This window comes from Cricetulus griseus, chromosome 5 (assembly GCF_003668045.3).
Source record: "Cricetulus griseus strain 17A/GY chromosome 5, alternate assembly CriGri-PICRH-1.0, whole genome shotgun sequence".
NCBI lineage: Eukaryota > Metazoa > Chordata > Mammalia > Rodentia > Cricetidae > Cricetulus > Cricetulus griseus.
In genome coordinates, this window is record NC_048598.1 from 14487898 (window position 1) to 14515644 (window position 27747).

General features: G+C 47.2%; 1 protein-coding gene and 1 pseudogene across 1 annotated transcript in view; both read left to right on the plus strand.

The window, feature by feature from the left end:
- Positions 1-24513, plus strand: part of LOC103161207 (kinesin-like protein KIF28P) — a 43157-nt gene extending 18644 nt beyond the window's left edge. The window contains exons 8-23 of the mRNA XM_027418857.2: positions 3220-3287; positions 5213-5319; positions 6216-6328; positions 7494-7584; positions 8582-8636; positions 9962-10085; positions 10849-10993; positions 12842-12960; positions 13615-13722; positions 15814-16088; positions 17517-17651; positions 18865-19031; positions 19191-19297; positions 19511-19658; positions 20267-20424; positions 24324-24513. Coding sequence (XP_027274658.1) covers positions 3220-3287; positions 5213-5319; positions 6216-6328; positions 7494-7584; positions 8582-8636; positions 9962-10085; positions 10849-10993; positions 12842-12960; positions 13615-13722; positions 15814-16088; positions 17517-17651; positions 18865-19031; positions 19191-19297; positions 19511-19658; positions 20267-20424; positions 24324-24479 — 2076 coding nt within the window. The 3' untranslated portion in view covers positions 24480-24513. The remainder of the gene's footprint in view (positions 1-3219; positions 3288-5212; positions 5320-6215; positions 6329-7493; positions 7585-8581; positions 8637-9961; positions 10086-10848; positions 10994-12841; positions 12961-13614; positions 13723-15813; positions 16089-17516; positions 17652-18864; positions 19032-19190; positions 19298-19510; positions 19659-20266; positions 20425-24323) is intronic.
- On the plus strand, positions 409-1186 carry LOC107978805 (annotated as a pseudogene).
- Positions 24514-27747: the final 3234 nt, after the last annotated feature.

Sequence of the window (27747 nt, forward strand, 5' to 3'; positions counted from 1 at the left end):
TAAATGTTGGTTACACGGGAAATCCAAGGCTAATAAGGTTGGTTGTTGCACTGTTCCCTTGAAGGAAGGTTAAACAAACGGGCCGAGCACACAGCAGGACAGCAGTCTTAAGTCTTAATGACCTCAAGGTGTGTTACTAACTCTGGCTGCAAGGCGCAGCTGAAGTTCATTCTCTTAGAATGTGAGAGAGGCTTCCCAACATTGTTTACCACAGCTGGGGGTTTACTGAAGCTTACCTCAGCCCGAGTCTGTGAGAGTGTTTCCACAGAGGGTTCCACAAAGAAGAAGCACCTGCCCTGATGTGGGCGGTAGCATTCCTGCAGCTGCAGGCTGGGGTGGGTAAGAGGGAGAAAGAGGAAAGAAGCCGCTCTTTTTCGTGGCGCCTCCTAGGCTGTGGGCTGTGTCAAGATGAAGCTGAGTATCTCCTTCCCGGCCACCGGCTGCCAGAAACTCATCGAAGTGGGCGATGAGCGCAAGCTTCGTACGTTCTGTGAAAAGCGCGTGCCCACAGAAGTAGCTGCGATGCTCTGGGTGAAGAGTGGAAGGGTCATGTGGTCCCAATCAGGGGCGGGAATGACAAACAAGGTTTTCCCATGAAGCAAGGCGTTTTGACCCGCGGCAGCGGCAGAGTGCGCCTGCTGTTGAGTAAGGGGCGTTCTTGCTATAGACCAAGGAGAACTGGAGAGAGGAAGCGCAAGTCTGTTCGAGGATGCATCGTGGATGCCAATCTGAGTGTTCTCAACTTGGTTATTGTAAAAAAAGGAGAGAAGGACATTCCTGGGCTGACAGATACTACTGTTCCTCGTCGTTTGGGACCTAAAAGAGCTAGCAGAATTCGAAAGCTTTTTAATCTCTCTAAAGAAGATGATGTCCGCCAATAAGTTGTGAGAAAGTCTTAAGCAAAAGAGGGTAAGAAGCCCAGGACCAAAGCACCCAAGATCCAGCGACTGGTTACACCACGGTGTTCTACAACACAAACGTCGTCGTTTGCTCTGAAGAAACAACGAACAAAGAAAAACAAGGAGGAGGCAGCAGAATATGCTAAACTTTTGGCCAAGAGAATGAAGGAAGCCAAAGAAAAGCGCCAGGAACAGATCGCCAAGAGACGTAGGCTGTCTTCGCTGAGAGCTTCTACTTCTGAGTCTGAGTCCAGTCAAAAATAAGTCTTTAAGGATGACAAATAAATAATCACACATTGAAAAAAAAAAAAGAGGAAAGAAGCCCACAGTACAGGCTTTCTCTCAGGCCCACAATCACTTCCTGCCGGGATGTCTGAGCCCAGAAATATCCTTCTTGTGGTTGGTTTTGTCGGGCGCTTTCGCTCACACAGGATTAGTCGCTATGCTCTTGACAGGACCTGGAATGAGCAAAACTTTTTTCTCTGTACCCTGAGAACATTCAGCAATCGCTCAGTCTCCTGAGGACACTGCTGAGGATCAAGCACACAGAGCCTGGGGCAGTCATCAGGACAGCGACAGATTTCAGAGTTAGCCAATGGCCAGCTCAAATTCCAGTTCTGGCCGGTTATCGTCTGGGTGACCTTGACTTTATTACTATTCTCTAAGCAGAGTTTTCTGGCTTCTAAACTTTAAATAGAGTAGAAATGGCTCAGCAGGGAAAGGTACTTGCTGAGTTCTATTCCCAGAACCGACAGAGTAGAAGGAGAGAAAACCAATGCTTGCAAGTTGTCCTCTGACTGCCACATATACACACACTGTGGTGCTTGAGCATGTGTATACACACACACACACACACACACACGCACGCACGCACGCACGCACGCACGCACGCACACACGCACACACACACACGCACACACAAATGTAAAAATAAATTTATTTTTTGAAAATTTAAAGTTCAGAAGCATGGAGGGTTGGCTAAGAGGTAAAGAACACTTGTTGCTCTTTCAGAGAACCCAGGTTTGATTCCCAGCTCCCACCTGGTGGCGCACAAACACTTGTAACTCCAGTCCCAGGGAATCTGATGCCTACTTGTGACACACACATGGTACACATGCATACACGCGCAGGCAAAACATCCATACACATCAAATAATTAAATAAATCTAAAAACGTAAACGAGGGGCCTGGAGAGACGGCTCAGAGGTTAGGAGCACTGTCTGCTCTTCCAGAGGATCCGGGTTCAATCCCAGCACCTACATGGCAGCTCACAATCATCTGTAACTCCAATTCTAGGGCATCCGATACCCTCACATAGACATACATGTAGGTAAAACACCAATGCACATAAAATAAGTCATTAAAAAATAAATCATTTGAAGTTCAAATAGTACTGAAAACTAAATGATACACAAGCTGTTTTGTAAACATTATTATTATTATTATTGATTTTTCGAGACAGGGTTTCTCTGTGGCTTTTGAGGCTGTCCTGGCACTCGCTCTAGAGACCAGGCTGGCCTCGAACTCACAGAGATCCGCCTCCCGAGTGCTGGGATTAAAGGCGTGAGCCACCAACTCCCGGCTATAAACTTTATTCTTATTAGCCTATGCATGAGGTGCATGTATGTGTATAGTCGGAGCGCAAATATGTCTCTGTGTGTGTGTGTGTGTGTGTGTCTGTGTGTGTGTGAGTGTGTGTGTGTCTGTGTCTGTGTGTGTGTGTGTCTGTGTGTGTGTGAGTGTGTGTGTCTGTGTGAGTGTATGTGTGTGTGAGTGTGTCTGTGTGTGTGTGTGTCTGTGTGTGTGTGTGTGTGTGTGTCTGTGTGTGTGTGTGTGTGTGTGTGTGTGTGTGTCTGTGTGTGTGTGTGTGTGTGTGTGTCTGTGTGTGTGTCTGTGTGTGTGTGTGTGTGTGTCTGTGTGTGTGTGTGTGTCTGTGTGTGTGTGTGTGTGTGTCTGTGTGTGTGTGTGTGTGTGTGTGTGTAGGCCAGACACACCACAACATTGAGTGTCATCCTCAGGAATGCCACCTGCTTCCTTTGAGACCGGGTCTCTCATTGGCCTGGAGCTCACAAATTAGACTAGATCACTAGCTGATGAGCCCCATGGATCCTCCTGTCTCAGCCTCCCAGTGCTGGGATTACAAGTGGGTGCCAGCATGCATGGCATTTTTGTCGGCTATGGTATCAAACTCAGTTCTTCTTGCTTGCAAAGCAAGTGCTCGATTGTCAGTGTCATCCCCCCAACCCGAATAGCAGCTATTTTAATAGCTTCCATGGTAATACACCCTTGGATGACAACAGTCTGCACGGGATGATTCCAGATTGCAGCCATAAGCCCAGCCGATACCTGTTATGAGGAAACCCTGTCGACACTGAGATACGCTGAGAGGTAAGTGGTTTGTGAGCTGCAACCAGTCACGTGTCCTGTGTCCTGAGTCACAACTCCTTTCAGCACTCTGCTGGTAGATTGCTTCGTGTTTGGGGTGGGAGTCCAGGAGAAGGAGAGTTAAGTGACTAGTGAGAGGGGAATGGAAAGACAAAACAAATGGGAGTAGGAAGGGCTGGAGAGAAAGCTCAGCAGCAAGACGTTCTCTGTGCCTGCTCGCTGGCTCTCTCAGGAATGCTCGGAAGCTACTCTGGGCCTTAGTGTGGTGGGGCCGCCTTCACTCCCGGCGCAGCACCTGGGAGGCACATGCAGGTGGACCCCTGTAAGATCAAGAGCTGCAGCCAGGTGAGAGCCTGTGTCAAGAAAACTGTGCCTCCAGCGAACAGCCTCTCCTGACCTGCCCTCCAGACTCTTCTCAGCCAGGGAGCCCTTTCCTGTGAGTGAATCCTGTCCCCCCCCATTTCTCAGTACTCAGACACTGCTGCCTGCCATAGCACTCTCTCCCGGCTCTGCTGTGGAAGCTCACGTCTGCGGGTAGGACTTGACTTCAGCCGTGTCTGGAATGTTCCTTTTCTCCTGCCTATCCGTGCCATCCTGCTGACAGTGGATCTCTGGGCAGGATGCACAAAGCGGCACTGCGTTTCCTACACTCTGTTTCCGACTTTGTGCTTGGAGCGAGGCTCAATGGAATCTTTAAATTTCTCTTGTGAAATGAAAGGGTAAAGCATAAAACACCTGTGGGTAAAGCCCTAGCATTTAATCCCAGACGCCAAGGTAAAAATAGCATAGGATACCCGTTAAATTTGAATTTCAGACAGAGAATAAGTCATGTTACAATATGCCTGAGCTTTCTGTGGGGATAGGACCAGGCACAGAAACCTCTGAGTTGACGGTAGCCTGCTGTTGTAGAATATTATTTTAATTTGTGTTACATTTGTTTATGCTGTGGAACATTTGTACAATGATACAAACATGTGTTGCATTCTTTTTTAAAGATTTATTTATTATGTATTCAACATTCTGCCCTCATATATTCCTGCAGGCCAGAAGAGGGCACCAGATCTCATTACAGATGGCTGTCAGCCACCATGTGGGTGCTGGGAATTGAACTCAGGACCTCTGGAAGAGCAGCCAGTGCACTTAACCATCTCTCTAGCCCCGTATTGCATTCTTTTATGTTGCATTTGTTTAACTCTGGGAAGCTGTGTTAAGCTGTCCAAAATACCTGATTGATCTAATAAAGAGCTGAACGGCCAATAGCAAGGCAAGAGAAAGGGTAGGCAGGGCTGGCAGGCAGAGAGAATAAATAGGAGAAATCTGGGACGAGAAGATCAAAGAGCAAGAAAAGGAGAAGAAGCCATCAGGCAGCCATAGAGAAAGAAGTAAAGAAAGGTATACAGAAATAGAGACAGGTAAAAGCCCAGAGGCAAAAGATAAATGGGATAATTAAGTTAAGAAAAGCGGGCAAGAAACAAGACAAACTAAAGCTGGTGTTCCTGAGTAAGAAGCCTCTGTGTATTTACTTGGGAGCTGGGCAGCAGCCTTTTCCAGGGTTTTGATTGTTGATGAACCACATTCTTTGTTTAGCCAAGTGTGGTCAGGACCCAGGACATTCAGAGACCTAGCATGGGACTCAGCTGAGCTTTGGGAGTTTGTATGAACCATGTAGGTTACTTAGATCAGTTTTGTTCCTAATGGCTGCAGACATGTCTAGCCTGTGGCCCATGGGCCTACAACACATCCTATACTAGCTATGAATGTGGCCCAAGAAACCTGAAGATGACACAGGGAAAAAGGTTGGACCCTCCTGGTAGTGAAAACCAACATGGTTCTGCCTGGGATCTGAGCTTGTCCCTTGCTACCCCAGGGCTGGTGGTACAGGCCTGACTGCAAAGGGGCCCGAGACAGTGTTTGTCATTGCATGACAGGGCTAAAAAGGTTCAGAACAGAGCTACAATCAACACCTGCACACTGGTGAGAGCGGCCAGGGCCGAGAACAAGCTGCTGCTCGGATTCGGGGGCACCGGAGAGGCAGGTAAATCAAGTTAGCAGGCTATGCTCAGCCACACCTGACACCCAGAGGCCAATTGGAAGGACTGAGGGTGGTCTGCTCAGCAGCTGGGCGGGGGAGGGAGGGCACACACTCTGTTAAGGATCTTCTGGTTCAACCTTGAAACATTCCAGCTTTGACATCAGTGTGGTCTTTTTTTTTTTTTTTTTTTTTAGACAGGGTTTCTCTGTGTAGCTTTGGAGCCTATTCTGGCACTCGCTCTGGAGACCAGAGTTTAAGGCTGGCCTTAAACTCACAGAGATCTGCCTGCTTCTTCCTCCCGAGAGCTGGGATTAAAGGTGTGCGCCACCAATGCCTGGCCCAGTGTGGTCTCATTTACCATTGACATGAAACAACAGCCTTGTGCTTTCCCACACTGCTCACACACAGGGCAGGCACACCTACGAGGATACATGTCCAGGCTTTGTATGCTGGCCTGCTGAAGTCAGGCATCCACTGTAACAAAGCCGCTGCCTCAGTTAGAACAGACACATAAGGTGGTTCACACCTGGCTCTACTGGTCACGTGGTTCTGGGTGTCCACACACATGAAGCATCTAATTCCCACTATTTATAAACCCAGACATGAAACATGAAAAAAACAAAAAAATGACAAATCTGTCATTCTCTCTGAACCTCTGGTCGGATGGGAATTCCCTGAAGAAATGGTCACATGCCTGCACACATGAAAAGGAGAAAGGGGACCTGTGAGCTCCATGCTTCCCAGCAAACCATCCTTTGTGTTTTGTTGCCTGAGTTACCCCAGGGTACTACTTGGAGCAAATGAGCCCATGAGTCTTCACACAGAAGCAGCTCGTTCCCCACTGCTGTTCACCCTACATCTCACTTTTGATGCCACATAAAGGCCCTCCTTCCCTCTAGAGCACTCAGCTTGTTTCCTGGCAGAATGGCAGCTGGGGACTAGGGGGACCTGGGCCCACCTGCTGGCTGAGGCACAGAAGGAGTGGGAGGAACAGTATGCAGCTCTTTCGAAGGTGAGGCTCATGCTGTCCACGCTTCCCTCCACACAGCTGACAGCATGTTCTGCAGTCAGGCTCCAGACTGTGGTGAGGACAGAGTTAGGGCCTGAAGGGATCAAGATCATGTCATACTGATGAGTGAAGACAGATGTTGGGGCTGTTGGTGTGTGCGTGTCCGTCCTCTGGGGACAGTATAGATTGGCCTGAGCTATTGCATCCCTCCTGGCTAGCATTCACTTTACTGGCAGATCCTAACAGGCCATGTTGTGAGCTCAAAAATCATTATTATTTTGGGTGCTGGGTGAAATTCAGGGCTTTTCGAATACTAGGCAGGCCTCTGTGCAGCACTGAGTCACACCCCAGCTTCTGAGCCAGGCCTTGAATGTCATCCATGGGTGAGGAGGACGCATTCCCTCCCTGCCTCACCCGAGTCTTGGACCAGACCTGGAACTCCTGGGAGAGAGGGGAGAACCCAACTTGAATTCAGGAAGGCTCATGAAGCTCGGAATGAATTCCAGGTGGTGGAAGTAGAGAAGGGTGTGGTCTGTGGTGTCAACAGCCAGATCAAGTTAGAGGTCAAGGATTATGAAGATTATGATATCTAGGCAAAACTTGGTGCCAATAAAGTCCCATTAAACAGCATCCTGTGGGGGAGGGGCGGGGGAGGCTGTGTGACTCTGGGTCTAAGTGGGATTCAGGATACAGGTCTACAAAACTATCGCAGGGAACAACCATCGCCAGGACTTTCATATTCTCTACTCTTAATCAGAAGGAACTCCAGGATTTAAAAATCGCCCTAAGCCAAGGTGTTTGCTCGAGTTCTGTTTGTCTATCCTCCATGAGCACAATAGGGTCCTACCCTGTGCGGAAGACGGGAACGCACTTGGGCATCACTGGGGGAGAAGGCAGTGTGCCATTACTTAGTCAGCTAGCAGCAAGTTAAGAGACCCAGGCAGGAGGCCATGGGGGTGAGGAGGGAGTGGGGAGCAGGGGGCTGGAGGATGCCAGGGGCCTGAAGAAAACCTGTGAGGCAGAATGAAGGGGGGAGGGGCAATAGAAGATGGCTGGGGAGAAGAAAGGAGGGGAGGCCCCGGGCCTTGGAAAGGCCTGCCCGGACAGCTCCCCTCCTCAGGTCCCTGGGGCAGGCTCGGGCATTTACAGGCTTCTTCTGTCTTTTCAGGAGCAGCAGATGGTGAAGGTTGTCCCATACCTTCTCAATGTCAATGAGGACCCGCAGCTCACAGGGGTCCTCAAGTATTTCATTCACAATGGTACTGGATCCTGCTGCTTCCCTTACCGACCCCCAGGCCAGCTCCAATTCCCTTTCCTTCCTCCCTCTCTTCCTCCCTCTCTTCCTCCCTCTCTTCCTCCCTCTCTTCCTCCCTCTCTTCCTCCCCTTCTCCCTCTCCCCTTCCACTCCCCCTCCCTTCCTCCTTCCCTCTTCCTTTCTTTTTTGTGATATTTTAAATTTTGCATTAAAACCCTATAACATGAAGCTCCCCTCTTCAACCACTGTTGAGCACAGTGCAGATTCTCTAAACCATCACCACATCTATTTCCAGAACTCTCCACCTGCCCTCAAACTGAAACTCTGTACCCATTACAAGCCACCTCCCCACTCCCCTCCCGGAGCCTGGGGCGACGCCATTCTCCTTTTTGTATCTGGATTTCTGCATGCCTCATAGCCTCATAGCACCAGGCTCACACTACCCTTGTCTTTGTCTGTCTCATTTCACTGAGTATCATTAGCTCATTCAAGGTGTAGCATGGTTTGGCATTTCTTTCCTTGCTAAAGTAAATGGTCCCTATCAGATACCTATGCTGCATGGTTTTTATCCATTACCCACGTGTGACCACATCACATTTGCCTAGTGGCAAGCCATGTGCAGGATGGTGGCAGGAGGACAGCCAGGAGCTCGGGATACAGTGCTCCCGAGGGGCCAGCCACCAGAAACAGAGCTTCTAAGAGCCTTTGCTGCCAGCAGCAGTGGGTCACGGAGAACTAAGGCCCATGAAGAAAGTGGCATTTTCACCAAGTTGGGGATTCCAAGACAAGGAGAGCAGAAAGTAAAACAATTATCCATAAAGCAAGCTCATGCCCAGGTGATGTTATGATTGGCAGCTCCAATTGGAAAAAAACGAAACAAAGCCTCTTAGCATACTCTTACCTTCAAGGAAAAAAAATGCCACTTTCAAATTATCAAACACATTACTTCATCAAGGTCAAATGCTGACGATTTGAAGATAAACTTTCCCAACTCTTTCCAGGCTCCTGTGACGTTGGTCGAGCTGCTACAAATACTATCTGTCTTCAAGGCCTGGGGTAAGAACAGCACTGGTCCCAGACCAGAGATCTGTCTTGTTATGTTATAGATGTTTTGAGACAGGATCTCACTGTGTAGTCCAGGTTGGCCTCAAACACGGAATCCCTCTGCCGCCTCCTCTAAGTACTGGGCTGTCAGGTTTTCCTCTTGCCACCTTCTCTGAGTACGAGACTGTCAGGCTTGTATGTAACATGCTTCACTGGAGAAGATTCTGGAAGGTCATCCGGTAAGTCATAGGTAAGCCAAGCTGTTAAGTCCTGCTGGAAGGGCAATAAAAGTTCCCAGTTCTCCCTCAGCAACTCCTCCTATGCTCATGAAGAGTGCCTGCTGAAGTCCAGTGTGTGGTGCACGCCTCCTGTTTCCTTCTGCTCATCTTGGGAGAAAAGGCTAAAGCCTGTAAGACAGAAATCCCACAAGCAGAAGAAAGGAGACCTTGCAAAAAACTAGGGGAGACAAAAGGCCAAGCACATTGTGGAATGTCTTTCATGACTGTACCTTCAGGTGGCTGTATCCTCAGCTGTTTGAAGCCCTGACTGAAGCAGCTTTTCTAATTAATTTTAAAACTACATGTGTATGTTTTAATTGGCACCATAGTTAGATGTATTTGTTCTCTGTAATGTGATTTTCAGACCACACATGCAATGGTAGTGATCAGATGGTCTAGGGACTTTGAAACATTCAACTAATGACTTAGAGCACCCTAAGCTTATACTGTAGAACACCAGATGCTCTCTTCCTGTCAAGCTCCACCCTGTGGCCATTAGCAATTCCCTGCCCCCACTTCACTCTCTACCTCCCCACCCCGGCTATGGTAACCACTCTGTTCTTTATCTCTTTGATGCCAGTGTTCTGACCTCCTCGTGTGGGTGAGAACATGTGATTATCTGTCCTCTGTACCTTTTGGCTTTCACAATGCCCTCCAGTTGCATCCATGTTGCTGACATCATGGGAATCCTTTCTTCCTTTCTGGCCCAATAGTTTCCCCCTGGTGTACATACAGTGCATCTCTTTACTACCTTTTGGTGGACATGGGTTTATTCTATATCTTGGCTACTGAAACCTGTTTTCATTTCTCCATTGCTAGCGCGTAGCTTTCAAGGACTTGCAATGGGCTCAGTAGCTGTTGGTTCCTGGCAGCTGTGGATCCTCAGCTAGTGTTTGTTCTGTGAATAGAATAGTATTTTCCTTGTCTTCCAACAGCCCATGAACCATAGCACTGTGGGGTGAGGGACAGTGGGAGATTCCTACTGATCACACTGTGCAACTGGGCCAGCCATGAAATCATAACCTACCGGATGACCCAGACAAACTCTCGTATGCTTAGAATTTCAGATAAACATGCTTCCTTCATGAATTTGGATGGTAAAGTGACAATCACGCCACACAGCAAGAGCAAGGTGGTTGTTAATGGGATACCTGTCACCAACAGGACAAAGCTGCAGCATTTGGTATGTTGCTTGCCCAGCCACAACGTACCTCAGTGCTACCCTCAAGATGGTGGCAGAGGTGGGAGGGGGGCTGGGACATGACTCTCTTGTGAAATGTCTCCTGTCACACTGAGAGGGACTGGCCAGGCCTGGGGCTTCCTACATCTGCCAGCCTGCATAGGCTGAGTGACAGACCTCCTTCCAACTCACTGTGTCTTGGGAACACAAGGAGGGTGGAAATGGATATTTTCAAGACCCTTCTCAGTGCTCACATTGATGATATCTGAGGCTTAAAAGAGCCTGCTGGGGAGTGATGAGTTACTTGCTTATATCATTGCCTTTGTTCCGATTTGCTCTGCCACCCTCCTTGTAGTCTCCATCACCGCAGTGGGTGTACTGGCTGCCACGAAGCCTTCTCCCTTCACCAGTCACTATATACAGAAGGTGCAAGGGTCTAAGACGGGCAGGTAGTTCAGCCACAACCCTTTTAGAAGCACTGGGTGAGCCCTCCTAGCTTCACTGTCCAGCACATGCCCCATCCCAAGGACTTCTCTTTAGTGGACCAGCAGCAGTGTGGTCTACCTCACCAAAAAGCCCCCACATAACGTCTGCATTGAAATCTTCTGCCCTCTCAGGGGTCTTCTGTAGTCCTAGTCTGAGTCGGACCCAGTGCACTCCAGACCTATGCTTTCTTCTGAGGCTCTGATCTCGTCCCGGAAGAGGGCTAAGTCTGGGTCTCCCCAGAGCAGGCCAGGCCTTTCCTCCCAAGCTCTCCCCACCCCAGGACCGCATCATCTTGGGATCCAACAGTGCCTTCCTCTACATCGGGTTTCCCTCAGAGCGAGGTGGTGAAGATTTGAGCAGATTCGACTATGACTTTTTCCAGCTGGAACGGGCAGCTGCTGAGGGCGTGAGTGTGGACATGCTTGGTAAGGGTCCTGGAGCCGCCTTTGGGCACCTCCCTGTGAATTCATGGAGATGGAGTCAGAGTACAGTATGTAGGAAGTTGGAATGTGAGCCCGCCACTCCCTCTCTCTCTTCCTTTCTCCCTTCTCCTCTCCATCCCCCTCTGTGCATGCTGGCAATGAAACCCAAGGCTCTGTGTTCTTGTGTGCTAGACAGGTACTCCACTGAGCCCCATCCTCAGCCCCAAAATTGGTCTTCATAGAAACAGAAAACTGAATACCTGTCAAAGATGTGTTGGACTCACTAAGCCTTCCCTAGGGATGAGGGTGAAGCTTGGTATGGGCGAGTGTTACATGCAGCAAGAATGCTGAGATGAGATGAGTGGGTTAGATGCAGGCCTTGAGGCAATGCAGGGCTGAACAGCGTGCGCGCTGTGCCTGCTCTGGGCTGGAGAGATGGTGAGGGGCAAGGTTCAGGCCTTGCTCTGGAAGAAGTTGCAGCTTTAGATTTCTGAGTAGAAGATACTCCTTTGCCCCTCCACCTACCCGCCACCCCTGCACTATCTAGGATTCCTCACTGGGTCCTAGAGCTCCACCCTGTGCCTGTCCACCTCAGGTGGGGACTGTCCACCTCAGGTGGGGACTCCTAATGCCTTCCCACATCCCCTCCCCCGGCCTCAAGTCACAGGCACAGGGTTGACTGGACCCCCCTGAGGTCTTTGTGACATGGCGGTTTCTGGGGATGGCATCTACACTGTTTGCCTTAATAAAGCCACGGGTGAGGGATAGTGAGGTGTGGGAATTACAGGTATGAGCACCCATACCTAGCTCTCACTAGGTACCCAAGGCTAACTCGAAACGCATTATGTAGCCCAAGCTGATTCAACTTGTTAACGTGCCTCAGCCTGCGGGGGGATTGGGATTACAGATGTATGTTACCACATCCACACTCTGCTGAAGTTCTCCATATAAATCCAAGGCCAGGGTTAGCAAGACGGCTCAGTGGCTGAGAATGCTACCTTCCTAGCTATGAGGTCATGCATTTATACTGTCATCCATGTAAAGAGCTGGGTGTAGTCTGATGCGGGACAGAGACAAGAGGGGTGCCCATGTGGCTTGGTGGCTTCTTGTCTAGGTTCATGGAGAAATGACCATGTCTCAGGGAAATAAGGTAGAAAGTGATGCAGGATGCTTGACACCCTTCTTTGCTCTCTGCATGCACACCTGTACACACACATGCATGCACACCTGTACACACATACATGCATGCACACCTGTACACACACACATGCATGCACACCCAATCACAAGCAAGACTACCCACAAATAACCCACCTTTTCATTGAGTTCTTCATAACTGTATAGAATGCCTTCCCAGAATGGGGACGGTGGTGACAAGGAAGTTCATCAAACCTCAGGCCCTGGGTTGAAGCATTTGATGGAGGGCTCTCAAGGCGCCAAGTGGGAAGTTGTGAGGCATTGATGCCATGTGACCCATGGTCAGGGAGTCTCTAAAGAGAAGACAGGTCCTAACACGAGGCAGTACTCCTCCAAGTCTGGGAAGGGTATCAGGGCCTCCCATAGTCACATGACCCTTCCTCCATAGCACCCAGACACTACTGGAGTAAGAACAGAGTACTCGTTGGGCTACCAAGGATTGAGCCCCTCTGCCTTCTACTTACTTTAACCCTCCTTCCTGGATAGTCCAGAACTCCACTGGACTGAGGGCCTTGAAATCAAAGACAAGGATGGCTAGGATTTCATGGCTAGGTAGTAATGAACAACTATAACAGCTGAGTGTGTGCTTTGTGACAGCTGAAACGTATCCTACAACAAGCAACAAAGACTTGCTTTCTCCATGACTCTTGCTAGATACCATGAGTCCCGGAGATGGCCGAGCTGACCCCAGCGTCTTGGCTGTGTTCCAGGACTACATCAAACTCATGCCGATGGTGGTGGAAGCAAATCAGATGAGTGAGGAGCTAGAGAAGGTGACCTTTCACCCCGATGATGGCACAACATCAGGTCCCAAAAGGCTTAGGGAAGGGTGAAGCTTTTCCGAGATGGCACTCAGAGCTAGTGACAGAAAAAGACTAACCCTCAGGCCTTCTCAGCCAGCTGAGCACCTGCCCTACTTATCAAAGCCACCAGCATTCCAGAGCAACATTTACTGCGGACGCCTCCAATATCCCCAGTGCCTCTCTAGCACCTCAATGGCTGATTCACCACAGAGGGGACCTGGTGACATGTGACACCTGTCACAAGAACTTTGGGAGGGAATTAACCAACCGGGAAGCAAGATGTTAGTTCCAGGGTACCATTGGGAATTTTGTTTCGTTTTGTTTTTGTTTTTCGCAACAGGGTTTCTCTGTGGCTTTGGAGCCTATCCTGGCACTCGCTCTGGAGACCAGGCTGGCCTCGAACTCTCAGAGATCCGCCTGCTTCTGCCTCCCGAGTGCTGGGATTAAAGGCATGTGCCACCACCACCCGGCCACCACTGGGAAATGTTGATGCTCTGCTGTTTGGTAGGCAGGAACTCCAAGAGCCAGGCCATGTTCTTTAGCAAACCCAGGGCTGAGAAGAATGCGGAAGAGGCTGAAAAGGAATATGAATGGGGGTTGTTTAGTGAGATGTCTCTTGACCAGGGCCTGAAAATGGAATTGAAGGTGAAGAATTTAGCGTCGTCAGATTCCAGGGGCTACGACCTCCAGAAAGAGGTCATGGTGAAGGTGACCAAACCAAGGACTCACGAGGTAGGACCCCATCAGTGGGGAGGCATGCATCTCCTCAGGAGGCTTCCAAAGTACACAGGGGATTTTTTGTCAGCTGCATCCTGGAGACTTAGACAAAACCCCAGATGTTCTTTGAGTAGGAACTGAGTCTGGGGACCCTTTGCCATGTGTCCTAGTTCTTCTCTCATAGTGCCAGTTCCTAGGATCTTTTCTAGTGACATTGTACTTAGTTGGGGTTACTACTGCTGTGATGAAACACCATAACCAAAGGCAACTTGGGGAGAAAAGGGTTAATTCCACTCACACTCCCATGTAACAGTCACTGAAAGAAGTGAGGGCAGGAACTCAAGCAGGGCAGGAACCTGGAGGCCATGGAGGAGTGCTGCTTGCTGGCTTGCTCCTCAGTCTGCTTCCTTGTAGAACCCAGGACCACCAGCCCATGGTGGTCTGAACCATGTGCTCAGTCCTCCTGTATCAATTAAGAAATTAAGAAATGCTCTACAGATCTGCCTACAGCCCGCTTCTTTTTCTTTCTTCCTTCCTTCCTTTCTTTCTTTCTTTCTTTTTTTTTTTTTGAAGCAGGGTTTATCTGTACATCTCTGCCTATAGACCAGGCTGGCCTCTAACTCAGAGACCCAAGGTGGTGGTGCACACCTTTAATCCCAGTACTCAGGAGGCAGAGGCAAGTGGGTCTCAGAGGCTAGCCTGGTGTACATAGTGAGTTCCAGAACAGTCAGGAATATACAGAGAGAGAGAGACCTTGTCTGGGAAGATAAAAAAGGCCCGGAAATTTACCAGATGGTAAAGATGACCGTGTCCCTCTGTGTGCATGAGACAGAAACATACTCTCTGTATGGTGCTTCCTGGAGGCCAGAGAGACAGAAAAATCTGTTTTTATCATGCAACTGTCCCAATGAGGGGGACATTCATGGAGACAAGGCCTTATCCATTGGCTTTTGTTTTTATTCTAGTTGCCCAGAGAAGGGCTTGTTGGTTTTACCTCATACTACTTCTGATGGGACATTTTCAGTAAAGAAAATTTCCAACTGGATTTCCGTATATTGCAGCGTGAGTTTCTCTTCATAGCAGGTATCCACAGAGGCCTTATGCTTGCCCAGTGAGAGGACAGGAACTCCTGTCCTAGACTTGTTGCTCACTGGTGAACTCCTGAACAAGAATGGAACCCCTTTGTGGGCGTCTGAGAGAAGGAACTAAAGTACCTGTGTGCTTAGCTACAAGGAAGGCAGAAGGGGTTGTTCCCCACCCCCCAGCACAGGGCTGTACATCTGCCATTGAGCCACTTGGCTTTTCTGTAAACCAGTTGTTCTGTACTTATATCATCTAGTGTCTACAACAAACTGTCACTCACTAATGGCTCAAGGTTATAACCTTCTATCTCTGTGGGCTGACAGTCCAATGCAGGTCTTACTGAGTCATGTTATTCTGGGGAAAACCTGTGGTTAAATCTATTTCCTTGCTTTTTCCAACTTCTAGATACCACCAATACACCTTGGCTCATGGCCTCTCTATCTTTAATGAGCCATACATTATCTCTCTGGCTCCATTTCCATCACATTAAATATGGTATTCTGGAAGGGCCTCAAAAAGCTGCTTGATGAGAGCAGTATGTGGTCTTCCCAAAACTCCACACATTAGGAGCAGCAGATTGGAAAAAAGAGAGATGGGTTGTTTAAGCAGCAAATGAAACAATGTGTGGCCTGGTGACTTGAATAATAATGGAACCCATAGACTTTTACATTTGAATGTTTAGATTCCAGGAGGTAGGTCACTAGAAGTTCATGGAAGGCCCAGTCTGTCTCTGTCTGTATCCAGATCAGGATGTAAAGCGTCCAGCTACTGGTCCAGGGCCAGGCCTACCTACCTGCCACCATCCTAGCTTCTGTGACGATCATGGACTAACCCTCTAAAACTCAAGCCCCCAGATGAGTATGTTTTTTTACAAGTTGCCTTGATTGTAGTGTCTCTTCACAGAAATAGGAAAGTAATTAAGACACTGGGTGACCCTTCTGCATTCCCTGGTATGGATTTGGACAAAAGCCAAGTTTATAGAAAAGTAACTAAGATGCTGGGTGACCCCCTTTGCATCCCTAGGTATGGATTTGGTCAAAAGCCAAGTTTATCAATAGGAAATTCCTGATGGAGGAACTTTACCAGCGCTTCCTAGAGAGTGACGACAGCCAGGTGGCTCAGGAAGACGACCCTTTCTGGGACCCTGTAGAGGTTGTCCACTTGGGCTCAGCACACGTCTGGCTGCAGTCGCTGGCTCACTGCATGGTGCTGGAGGAGCAGGTGGAGTTTCTCAACTGTGATGGACTGGCCGAGGCGGTGCTGCACATCAGAATCACCCCCTGCTCCCCCGAGGGATGGTGAGTCTCGCTTCCTCTCAGAAAGTCCGGAAAGAGCCAGAGTTCTCATGAAGGGGCGGGAAGTCAACTTGGTCCCTTAAGGGGTTACTGATGAGACAAGTGGATAGCTCATTTATGACTTGGCCTTATTGAATTGGATTCTTGCTGAATGTTCAGCATCAGAGACAGCTCAGCACTGCTCTGGGGAACCAAGGGATGAGGAGGACATCACACAAAGCAAAGGTGGAGTGAGGAACACTGAACCCAAAGCCATGGCTTGGTTTCCATGAGGGGACACTGGGAAAGAAGCCTACGTTATGGACATGCTTACCCATAGCCTGCTTCTGGGATGTTGGAAGTCTGGCATCCACTCCACAGGATGCTTGGCACACTTGGCAGGCATCAGAGCCAGAAACAGAAAGTTGGTTTTTGATGTCCCATCTCCATTCTTGGCAGAGGCCAGAACTTTGCTCCTTGGCTTGAGGGGAGTGTTAGGGGTCTGGACTCTGTCTGTGCTACCCCTGAACTCCTGTTTTATTATTTATTTATTTATTTATTTATTTATTTATTTATTTATTTTGGTTTTTTGAGACAGGGTTTCTCTGTGTAGCTTTGGAGCCTATCCTGGTACTCGCTCTGGAGACCAGGCTGGCCTCAAACTCACATAAATCCGCCTGCCTCTGCCTCCCAAGTGCTGGGATTAAAGGCATGCGCCACCAACGCCTGGCTATTTATTTTTGTTTTATGTCATAGAATGTTTATATAAAAAAGTATTTTAGCAATCCTAAGCACAGAGATGGCAGGAGTCCTGGGCTGGGTACAAACATCCAGTGTGACTTGAGGAAATCCACTTGAGAAGGGAGTAGGAGAGCCTCAGGGTCCTGGGTCCAAAAGGCTAAGCTGACCAAGACCTCAGTGTCTACACGGACTTCAGGTCATGGGCTAGTCTCCTGTCTACACTAGCTACCTCAGCTGCCCAGTGGTCACTTGAAAATGAACAACATGACATTCTTCTGTGTAAGTTTTAGACTTTCTGAGCATGGTTGACAGAAGAGAGGTCCTCAGTTAGAAAGCTGTCCCAATCGGTTTCTGAGGATAGAAGGTTGATGTGGACTCTGGACTAGGGATCACTTACCAAGGTAGATGACAAATTAGGCTGCAGTATGGGAGCAGGCCGCTGGCCTTTCCTCCTCCCCAGTGGGACCAACCTCAGTCTTCAGTGTGGGTTTAGCCCCATCTCCAAACATATTCGTTGCATGATGTTTGGACTCTTCTCTGGGCTGTGAGCTGTTGGAGACGATATCTTTTCCAGACACTACCACCCAACCCTTCTTCAGGGCAGTCGTCTGTCTCTGTCTCTTAAGGACTCTTTCACTGCTGACACATTTGAGTGCTAACTAGCCTGGGTTCAGCCTAATCCAGAGACTGATGTTCAACTCTTGCCTGTAGGGCGCGAGGTGAGGAAGACATGGTCATTGACCCTCTGGAGCTTCTGGGCAAGAGGATTGACTTCCAGATTCACATTGTTGGGTGCCTTGGTGTCAAGTGGCTAAAGGAAGATGCAACCCGGGGCATTCAGATGGGGTACATCACCTGCACACACCACCTGTGTGGCTCCTGGTGGGAGGAGCCTTATTTCTTTTCAGTTTTTCTGTTTGCGCAACTGCAGAACAGCTGCTTTCTTCATCAGGTAGAGAAGCCACATGGCTCTCCACATTACTAGTGAGCTCCTGAGTCTCTTCCGTGAGTCAAGCAGCAGGGTCAGACATTTTAATTGTCACAGAGAAAAATCCACCAAGCTATGTTGTTTAAGTAAAATGCATTATAATGGTACAGACACAACCAGGAAGGGTTAAATTCATTAGGTTCAAAGGATATTGAAAGGTAAAGAAAAGGTTCCTTAAGTGAAAAATGCCAGGAGTTGGTGGTACATGCTCTTAATCCCAGCACTTGGGAGGCAGAGGCAGGCGGATCTCTGAGTTCGAGGCCAGCCTGGTCTAAAGAGTGAGTTTCTGGACAGCAAGGGCTATAGAGAGAACCCCTGTCTCAAACAAGTAAAAGTAAAAAACTGAACACTGTTACGATAAATCTTTCCGCCAAAAGCCGCCAGAGCTCTACCACCATGTGGTCAGTCTCTGCCAGCCGTCCGAGTTCTGCCTGCTGAGTTAGAGCCCCAAATAATACACAGAGACTTCTATTAGCTACAAATGCTGCTTGGCCAATGACTAGGATTTCTCATCTGTTAGCTCAATCTTAATTATCATAAATCTATATATTTTATAAGACTTATTGGACGCCTTCCGCTGGCACCCTCTCTTGCCGGTGGATCACATGGTGACTCTGGAGGAAGAGAGAAGGGCCACTTCCTTCTTCCCTTGTTTATGTATGAGTCTCCCTGCTATGCCACTTCCTGCCTGGATCACCACTTCTTCACTACATTTCCCGGAATCCTCTTTGACTCCTAGTCCCACCTAACTTGCTGCCTCATTGGCCAAACAGTATTTTATTCAACAATCAATAAGATGAACATACACAGAAGTACATCCCATCAGAACACCTCCCAAGGATACTTGGCACGGTAGAGCATCCACATCAAATCTAAACATTGATTAAACCCTTCCTCCCTGTTGGACTTACCAGCTCTATGGAAATGATACTCATGCTGAGTAACAGGGTTGGAGGCAGAAACCACAAGACTGCACACAGGGCAGCTTCTCATCTAGCTGGCTCATCTGACTGTTTTCTTCACAGATAGGCCCCTTCTGGTATTCAATTATGTTTTATATTCTTGCCTCAGGTACAAAATTTATGATCTCCCAAATGCTGTGTACACCAAGCCCGTGTGGAAAAGTGTGAACCCCCAAACTGAAGAGACTCTCCATGTTGTAGCCTTGAGTGCATCTCGAGAGTTTCTGGATTACTTACTGACAAATGCCCTTATTGTTGATTTGTGGGGCCTCCAAGGTACCTTTTTACTCATTCTTTCCTGCAGTGTGCTGTTCAACCAGATCGATGCTGGGGGAGGGGTGTCTGTGGAGCAGTGGGTGCCATCTTAGATGTTCACCTCAGCTCACTGGGGTCTCGGCAGCTCAGACTCTTTCTAGTTTATCTCCCACACTGCAGAAGGCTGTGCCGAGCTAGGCTTCTCTCAGCTGGACAGCCTGCTCCCAGGCGAGGGCCACATCATGGTAGATACCAAGAAATTTTCCAGTGTGAAGACTGCGAACCAGGTGTGTACACATGTCAGATCACAAGGGGCTGAACAAGCTTGGTGATAGCCTCTGAAGAGTCATCCCTTCAATGAAAGTGGGTTTTGTGCCTTTGTGTGTACTGAGGGATTGGAACCTCTCCCTGCCTCTCCATCCCATCCTTGTTTATGAAGCACTAGCCTGGAAGGCTATGCAGGTAACTCCACAGAAGCTGAGCTGACCTATCTTCTGTAGGTCATGTCAAACCAGGTGCCAGAAATTTATCAGAAGCTGCTGAAGTTAGAGCAGGAGACAGAGCTGCTCAGAGATGTTAACCGATCCCTCAGAGAAGAAAACGTGTTTCTCAAGGCCTCACTGGAAAAAACTGGTTCTGCTCAACCTGGTGAGAAACGGTACCACTTGAGTGGTTCATCTCATTCCCTACTCCCATGTTTGGGATGTGCCATTTGTCTAGAATAGGAATTAGTTTAAAAAAAACTTGTGTGTCCACAGAAGCCAGCAGAGGTTGTCAGATGAATCCCATAGGACTGGAGCTACAGATGGTTGTGAGCCACCGTGTGGGCACTTGGAATTGAACCTAGGTCCTCTGGAAGAGCAGCCAGTGCTCTTATCTGTTGAGCCATGCCTCCAGCTCCAGAAGAATAGGAAATCTTAATGAGTTAATAATTTATATCTTAGACCATAAACAAAAGACCAGAACCCTTTTTCTGTTGCCCTTAAGATTTGAGTGGGTCAAAGAAATATTCTGATAAGACATAAAATGTCACCAAAACTGGGCATGGTGACATACACCTTTAATCCTAGCACACAGGAGGCAGAGGCAGGTGGATCTCTAAGTATGATGCCAATATGGTGTGCAGAGTGAGTGTCAGGACAGCTAGAGCCACACAGAGAAGACATGTCTCAAAAAAAAAAAAAAAAAAGGCAAAGCAAAAATAGGCACAGAAATACTTGAATACAGATGAAAAATACTTTTTTTTTGTGCCCTAGCCTGGAGGCCAGATAATCCAGAGAGAGTTGAGGCTAAGCAAATGTGTGCTCAGCAAGCCAGCTGCGATGCACAGCTGGCCAGAGCTCTGAAGGTGTTCTACCGAGGCATGAGCATGGCCAGAGGACAGCTCCTCAGACTGAGGCAGTGCAGACCTCCTGTGAGTACCCAGGCCCCTGCAGCACTGCAGCACTCAAAGAGCACTCCCTTAAACCTACAGATGTGACTGCACAGTGGAGGGAGGTGTGTGTGTGAGCGGATGAGCACACTGGTGCCTTAAAAGTGTGGGTTCTAGCTGGGCGGCGGTGGTGGCTCATGCCTTTAATCCCAGCAAGTGGAGGCAGAGGCAGGCGGATCTTTGAGTTTGAGGCCAGCCTGGTCTATAGAGTGAGTTCCAGGTCAGCCACGGCTATACAGGGAAACCCTGTCTCAAAACACAACAACGAAATTCTTGGTGAACTAGAAATCAAATGGAAAGTCCTCATTCTCATCAGGGAAATATTAGGCAGATGGAGGGCCCCGTGACTAACAATTGACAGCATTCCTTTCAAACAAGGAAAAGCCTAGGGTTCTGGCTAATCCACTCCTGCACTTTCAGGTTTTAACATTTTATTTTTTCTTCAGCATGCAGGAAGACCTTGGTAAACATAAGTTCTTGTCATCAGAGGCCAGCTGAGAGCAGGCTAGCTTGCTCAGCACTGAGAATACTCTTTTAATTTATTTAAATAACTTTTTTTTCATTTATTTTACACACTGTAATTTCCCCTTCTCCCTCTCTTCCCAGTCACCCTCTTCCCCCTCATTTCCCGTCAATCTCTGTCCCCTTCCACTCCTCCGCCTCCATTCAGAAAGGGGCAGGTCTCCCATGGGCTTGAACATAGAAAGAAACATGGCACATCAAGTTGAGGCAAGACTGAGCTCCTTCCCCTGCATCAAGGCTGGGTGAGGTAATCCAGCATGGGGAACCGGCTCCCAAAAGCCAGCCAATCACCAGGGACAGGTCCTGATCTCACTGCTAGGAGCCTTACAAAGAGACCAAGCTACACAACTTTTACATACATGCAGAGGGCCTAGGTCAGTCCCATGGTGGCTCCCTAACTGTAGGTCCAGAATCCATGAGCAACCATGAGCTCAAGTCAAGTCTGCTATCTCGGGGCGGGGGGGGGGGGGGAAGGGGAGGGGGGGTTCCCCATCATGACCTCCCGGCTCATATAATCCCTCCTCCCTTTCTTCAGCAAGACTCCTGGAGCTCAGCCTGATAGTTGGCTGTGGATCTCTGCATCTGCTTCCATCAGTTACTGGAATAGGGTATCTCTGAAGACAAACAGGGGTAGTCACAAATCTGATTACAGGAGATGGCCAGTTCAGGCACCCTCCCCACTATCACTAGGAAGCTTAGCTGGGGTTATTCTTGTAGATTCCTGGAAGTTTCCCTGGTGCCAGGTTTCTCCCCATCAAAACATCTCTTTTGTTACTCTCCCCCTCAGTCCTGCCTCCAGCCCACCTCCTGCACCCAGCCCACCCAACCTGTAACCTCAAGTTCCCATTCCTCTATCTTCTCTCCCCTGCCCCCACTTTCCCCCTCCCAGCGAAATCCATGCTGCCCTCTTTGGGCCCTCCTTGTTATCTAGCTAGGCTGATTATACTTTACAGCTAATTCCAGGTATGAGTGAGTACATACCATATTTGTATTTCTGGGTCTGGGTTACCTCACTCACAATAATTTTTTCTAGTTACATCCATTTGCCTGCAAATTTCATGAGGTCATTGTTTTGTTTTTTTTTTATGTGTGTGTGTGTGTAAATGTACCACATTTTCCTTATCATTCTTTGGTTGAGGGGCATCTAGGTTGTTTCTAGGTTGTTTCTGGCTATTATGAATGATGATGCTATGAACATAGTTGAGCGAATGTCCTTGTGGTATGATTGAGCATCCTTTAGGTATATGCCCAAGGTTGGTATAACTGGTTCTTGAGGTAGATTGATTCCCAATTTTCTGAGAAACTGCCATTCTGATTTCCAGAGTGGCTGGACAGGTTTGCACTCCCACCAGCAGTGGAGGAGTGCTCCTTTTACTTCACATCCTCTCCAGCATAAGCGATCATCAGTGTTTTTGATTTTAGCCATTATGACAGGTGTAAGATGGTATCTGAGTCATTTTGATTTGTATTTCTCTGATGACTAAGGATGCTGGGCAATTCCTTAAGTGTCTTTTGGCCATTTGAGATTCTTCTGTTGAGAATTCTGTTTGGATCGGTACCCCACTTTTTATTGGATTATTTGGCATTTTGATGTCTAGTTCTTGAGTTCTTTATATATTTTGGAGATCAGTCCTCTGTCAGATGTGGGGTTGAAGATCTTTTTCCCTTTCTGTAGGCTGCCATTTTGTCTTACTGTGTCCTTTGCTTTGCAGAAGCTTCTCAGTTTCAGGAGGTCCCATTTATTGTTGAGCTCAGTGTCTGTGCTACTGGTGTTATATTCAGGAAGTGGTCTCCTAAGCCAGGAAGTGGTCTCCTGTGCCAATGTGTTCAAGACTACTTCCCATTTTCTCTTCTATCAGGTTCAGTGTAACTGGATTTATGTTGAGGTCTTTGATCCACTTGGACTTGAGTTTTGTGCAGGGTGATAAATATGGATCTATTTGCATTCTTCTACATGTTGACATCCAGTTATGCCAACACGGTTTGTTGAAGATGCTTTCTGTTTTCCATTGTGTAATTTTGGCTTCTTTGTCAAAGACCAGGTGCTCATAGGTGTGTGGATTTATGTCAGGGTATTCAATTCAATTCCACTGATCCATGTATCTGTTTTTGTGCCAATACCAAGTTGTTTTTATTACTATAGATCTATAGTAGAGCTTGAAGTGAGGGATGGTGATACCTCTGGAAGTTCCTTTATAGTACAGGATTGTTTTAGCTATACTGTGTTTTTTTTTATTTTCCTATATGAAGCCTGAGTATTGTTCTTTCAAGGTCTCTTGAGAATTGTTTGGATTTTGATGGGGAAAGCAATAGAAATCCTAACTCAGACAGGCCCCATAAATAAAGCTGAGAATAAGCATGGGGGGGGGCTGGGAAGGTGGCTTAGCTGGTAGAATGCCTACAGCATGAGCATCAGGACCTGTGTTTAACCCAAGAACCACATATAAAAAGCCACACATGGCAGTGAGTGTGTAAAATTCCAGTCCCAGGGAAGAGACAGGTGGAGGATCCTTGGAGCTCACTGGCCAGTCAGCCTAGCCTGTTCAGTGGGCTTCACAACAGATCCACCTCAAAAAGCCAAGGAGGACTGTTCCTTATGAACAACCGAGACTGACCCCAGGCTCCTGCATGCACACCCTCCTTCTTACTCTCCATACAAAAATAAGTACAAACCAATTTGTATCCTAGGTCAATTACCCTGATATAAAATGTTTCAGGGTTTGTTTTGATTTGGGGATATTTTCATGTACTTTAACTGGATGAACATCTCTCACTCAAAAAAACCAAAATGCTCTAAAATCTGAAACTTCTTGACTGCTAACCCATAAATATCATCAAGTATTAATGTTCGGAATATATAAATGATAAGCTTTGAAACAGGAAGAACAAACATGAAAAAACCATTGGGGAAATAATGGCCAAAGGATCCAAAGGGGCAGGAATCTATTGACAATCCAGGAAACAAACTGGAGCCCAGTGCTACGTCACCCGTCTGCCCCACCCTCCCCACTGCTGATGCTCCCTGGACTCTGGGAAACCTCAGGGGTACTTGCTTCCACAGGGCAGGGGAGACATCAGCAAATGCCTACATCTGGGACTTTCAGAATGTCTATAGTACTGAAACAACACAGCATTCCAATGTGAAATTGTGAACTATCTATTTCATCTACTCTTGGTAGATTCAAACGGCCTTCCTGAAGTCCCTGCTCTAGGTCCCCACTGACTGCTCAAAATGATCCCGTGCGGCTCTGCAGCCACATGGGAGCACTTACTGGACACGTCATTCCCACGCACTAAGCATTTTACTCTAGTCCTATGAAGTCTACTGTCGTCAATTTTCTCTTTCATTTATTTTTTAGGAAGACGATCAAATGCTTCGACCATTTGTGCACCAACAGTCACAGATGCTAAGGGATTTGGAGGACCTGCTTGAATCCAGCTTACAGAAGCTGAAAAATGACGTTGCTTTCATAGTGAAGAAGAAGAAGGAGTATCTACTGCATATCCAACAGTGAGGATGAGCAAACTAAAAACTGCAAACATACTGAGTTAATGAGCATCATTGACTCATGTAATGGTATCTACCTGTTTTAGGTAAGACATCTCTACTTGCCTTTTTTCTGATAAGGACTTACTATGGGAACCAGATTGGCCTTATCTGGCCTCTGTATCCCCAGTCCCAATATGGGGATCACAGACCTGTACCACCACACTGGCCCTTAACTGGATTTAAAAATCCTATAAAAATAAACATATATACAGATGGTGGGGGAAGAGATGTCTGTGGTAAATGTTCAGAACCTGGAGTTCTGGATTTGATTGCCCACAGTTCAATCCTGGTTAAATCCATACATACTTATATACTGTGTACAACATGGGGTGACTTACTCACTCTCCCTAAGCCTCTCTCTCCTCATCAGTTATCTGGGATGGTTGATGATTACCAACCTCCTGACAGACAGCATGCTCAGTAAGCATTTACCATCAGTGCTTTCCTGAAAAATAGTTCATTTTTTTTCTTTTAAAGATTTTATTATGTGTGTCTATGTATGTCTATACACATGCGTGGTACTTTTTTAGGCTAGAAAAGGGAGTTGATCATCTGGAGCTAGAATTACTGTCAGCTCTACTTTGGGTGCTGGGCACTGATCTTGGGTCTTCTGTGAGACCAGTACATGCTTTTAAGCACTAAGCCATTTCTCCAGCATGCCCCCCCCTTTTTTTTTTGAGACAGGGTCTCACTCTTAACCCAGGCTGCCCTGGTCCTTTGTTTCATATACCAGTACTATTATTGTAGATGGGAGCTGACATCCCTGGCTTTTCCATTCCACACTTTAAATAAAGCCCATTTGATTAGTTTTGTTTTTGTTGTCAGAAATAGACAATGGTTAGTTCACAGTTCTTATTCTGTACTCTGCTCTGAACAAGTTCACCCATCCACAAGCTGCCTCCACTTGTTTTCTACGCCTGTGTTTATTTGAAATACATTCAATTGGCTCAGCAGCAGCAGTGCCGTGCTATAGCATCCCCGTGGTGCAGAGTTAACTGTTAGCAAACTCCTTTCGGTAGACAGCTCATCCTGCAGGGGACATTGATTCCACGGGTGGCTAGTGAGTCCTAAGAGATGGAGAGACACTGAGAACTCTAGGAAGGGTCTACAAGGAAACCTTTCCGGGCCAGGGAAACCTAATAACAAGAATAGTGAACCTTGGGGCTGGAGAGGTGGCTCAGAGGTTTAGAACACTGGTTGCTCTTCCAAAAGACCTAGGTTCAATTCTCAGCACCTACATGGCAGCTCACAACTGTCTGTAACTCAAGGATCTGTAACTCTGTCTGAAATAGCGGCTCTATCTAACAGATATATATGCAGGCAAAAAAAAACAATGAACATATTTTTAAAAAGTTTAAAAAATAATAGTGAGCCTTAGCACACACACCAGGTGCCAGACTCTAATCATAATTCTAAACATTTGTTAACTTAACTCAATTCTCACAATAATTTTATCACTTAATGTATGCAGTACTTCCATGAAGGTTCCTCAAAAAAACAGATCAAGCAATCCCATTATATACTCAACATAACTGAAATCAGCATGTTGAAAGCTAGCCACACTCCATGTTCACTGCAGCATTATTCTCAAGCTGAGATAGGGCTCAAGTGTCCATCAATGCATGGCCAGACTTTTAAATATGGTGCATATATATATATGAGTGCTCCTCCAACTTAAGAACTACTTTCTAAATATTCATATTTACACCTTTATGCAAATGACATTGCAACCATGACCACAATAGGTGTGGCTGCCTGCACTGGGCCTGTCAGCTATCAATCACAGATTGGGTAGGGGCTTGTTAGGCCCCCCTGCCACTCCCTGCCGAACTACTGACTACTGACAGAACTGGAGCCCAGTCACTGTCTTCAGTTGTGTACTCCCTGATAAACCCACTGGGCTCCAATGGATAGCTCCAAAACCATGGGTACCCAGAAGGCCATGGTGGTTAAACTCAGTGGGTTACAGAACAAAAAAGGTGTGAATGTGGGGAAGCCACTGGTAGGGTTGACAGGTTAAAAGGGGATGAATGGGGGTGTGTGAGAGAAGCCAGAGTGTTATGTACATGAATGAAAGTTCAAAGAACAAATACACATTTTCTTTAAAAGCAGGAAACTCTCATTTGTGACAACACAGATAAGCCTAGAGGACATTGTGGTAAATGAATAATCAAAATATATAGAAAGAATTATTATATAATCTCTTATCTACAAAAAATACCTGACAGAACTGACTGTGGGATGGTATCTGCCAGGAGCTTGAGGTGGTGGTGAACTGGAAAAGTAGTCCTTCATCAATGGTACATATTACAAAGAGTAAGTCTGTGTGCTCTGTCTCAGGCTAACTGACCAGTTAACAGTGACTTCTCATGACAAATTGTAAGTCTGAGGTGATGGACGCTATTACTTTTGTTTATTCTATAATGTGCACATGTATTTTTATTTATTTATTTATTTATTTACTTTGGTTTTTCCGCAACAGGGTTTCTCTGTGTAGCTTTGGAGCCTATCCTGGCACTCGCTCTGGAGACCAGGCTGGCCCCGAACTCACAGAGATCCACTTGACTCTGCCTCCCAAGTGCTGGGATTAAAGGCGTGCACCACCAACGCCGGCGTGTACATGTGTTTAAATGCATCTTTTTTTTTTTTCTTCTTCTTGAGACAGGGTCTAATTATGTAGCCCTGGCTATCCTGGAACTTACTCTGTAGACTAGGCTAGTCTTGAATTCACAGATATCCTAGTTGGTTTTTTTTTTTTTTTTTTTTTTTTTTTTTGGTTTTTCAAGACAGGGTTTCTTTGGTAGCCTTGGCTGTCCTGGAACTTAATCTGTAGACCAGGCTGGCCTTGAACTCAGATGTGCCTGCCTCTGCTCCTGAGTGCTGGGATTAAAAGCATGAGCCACAACTACCCAGCTGTCATCCCCAGTCTTTGAGTATATGTATGTCATGTAATTATTAGGAGAGGAAATGTTCTCCTTAGCATTTCAATACCAAATATGGCTGAAATGCAAAAAGAAAATTTGAGAGAAATTCTGCTGAGGTTGTCAAGATCAATAGAAAGTCAAAAGCCATTTGCTTAAGACTAATCACAGTTATGAATGAAATCAGGGACAAAAAGAAGCATTAGTCCACTAGATTTTAGTGGGCTTTAAAGGCCACTTTAAAGCAGTGCTGATGCACAAAAAAAGTATGGAAGTCCAAACCAAAAAAAAAAAAAAAAAAAAAATCCATCA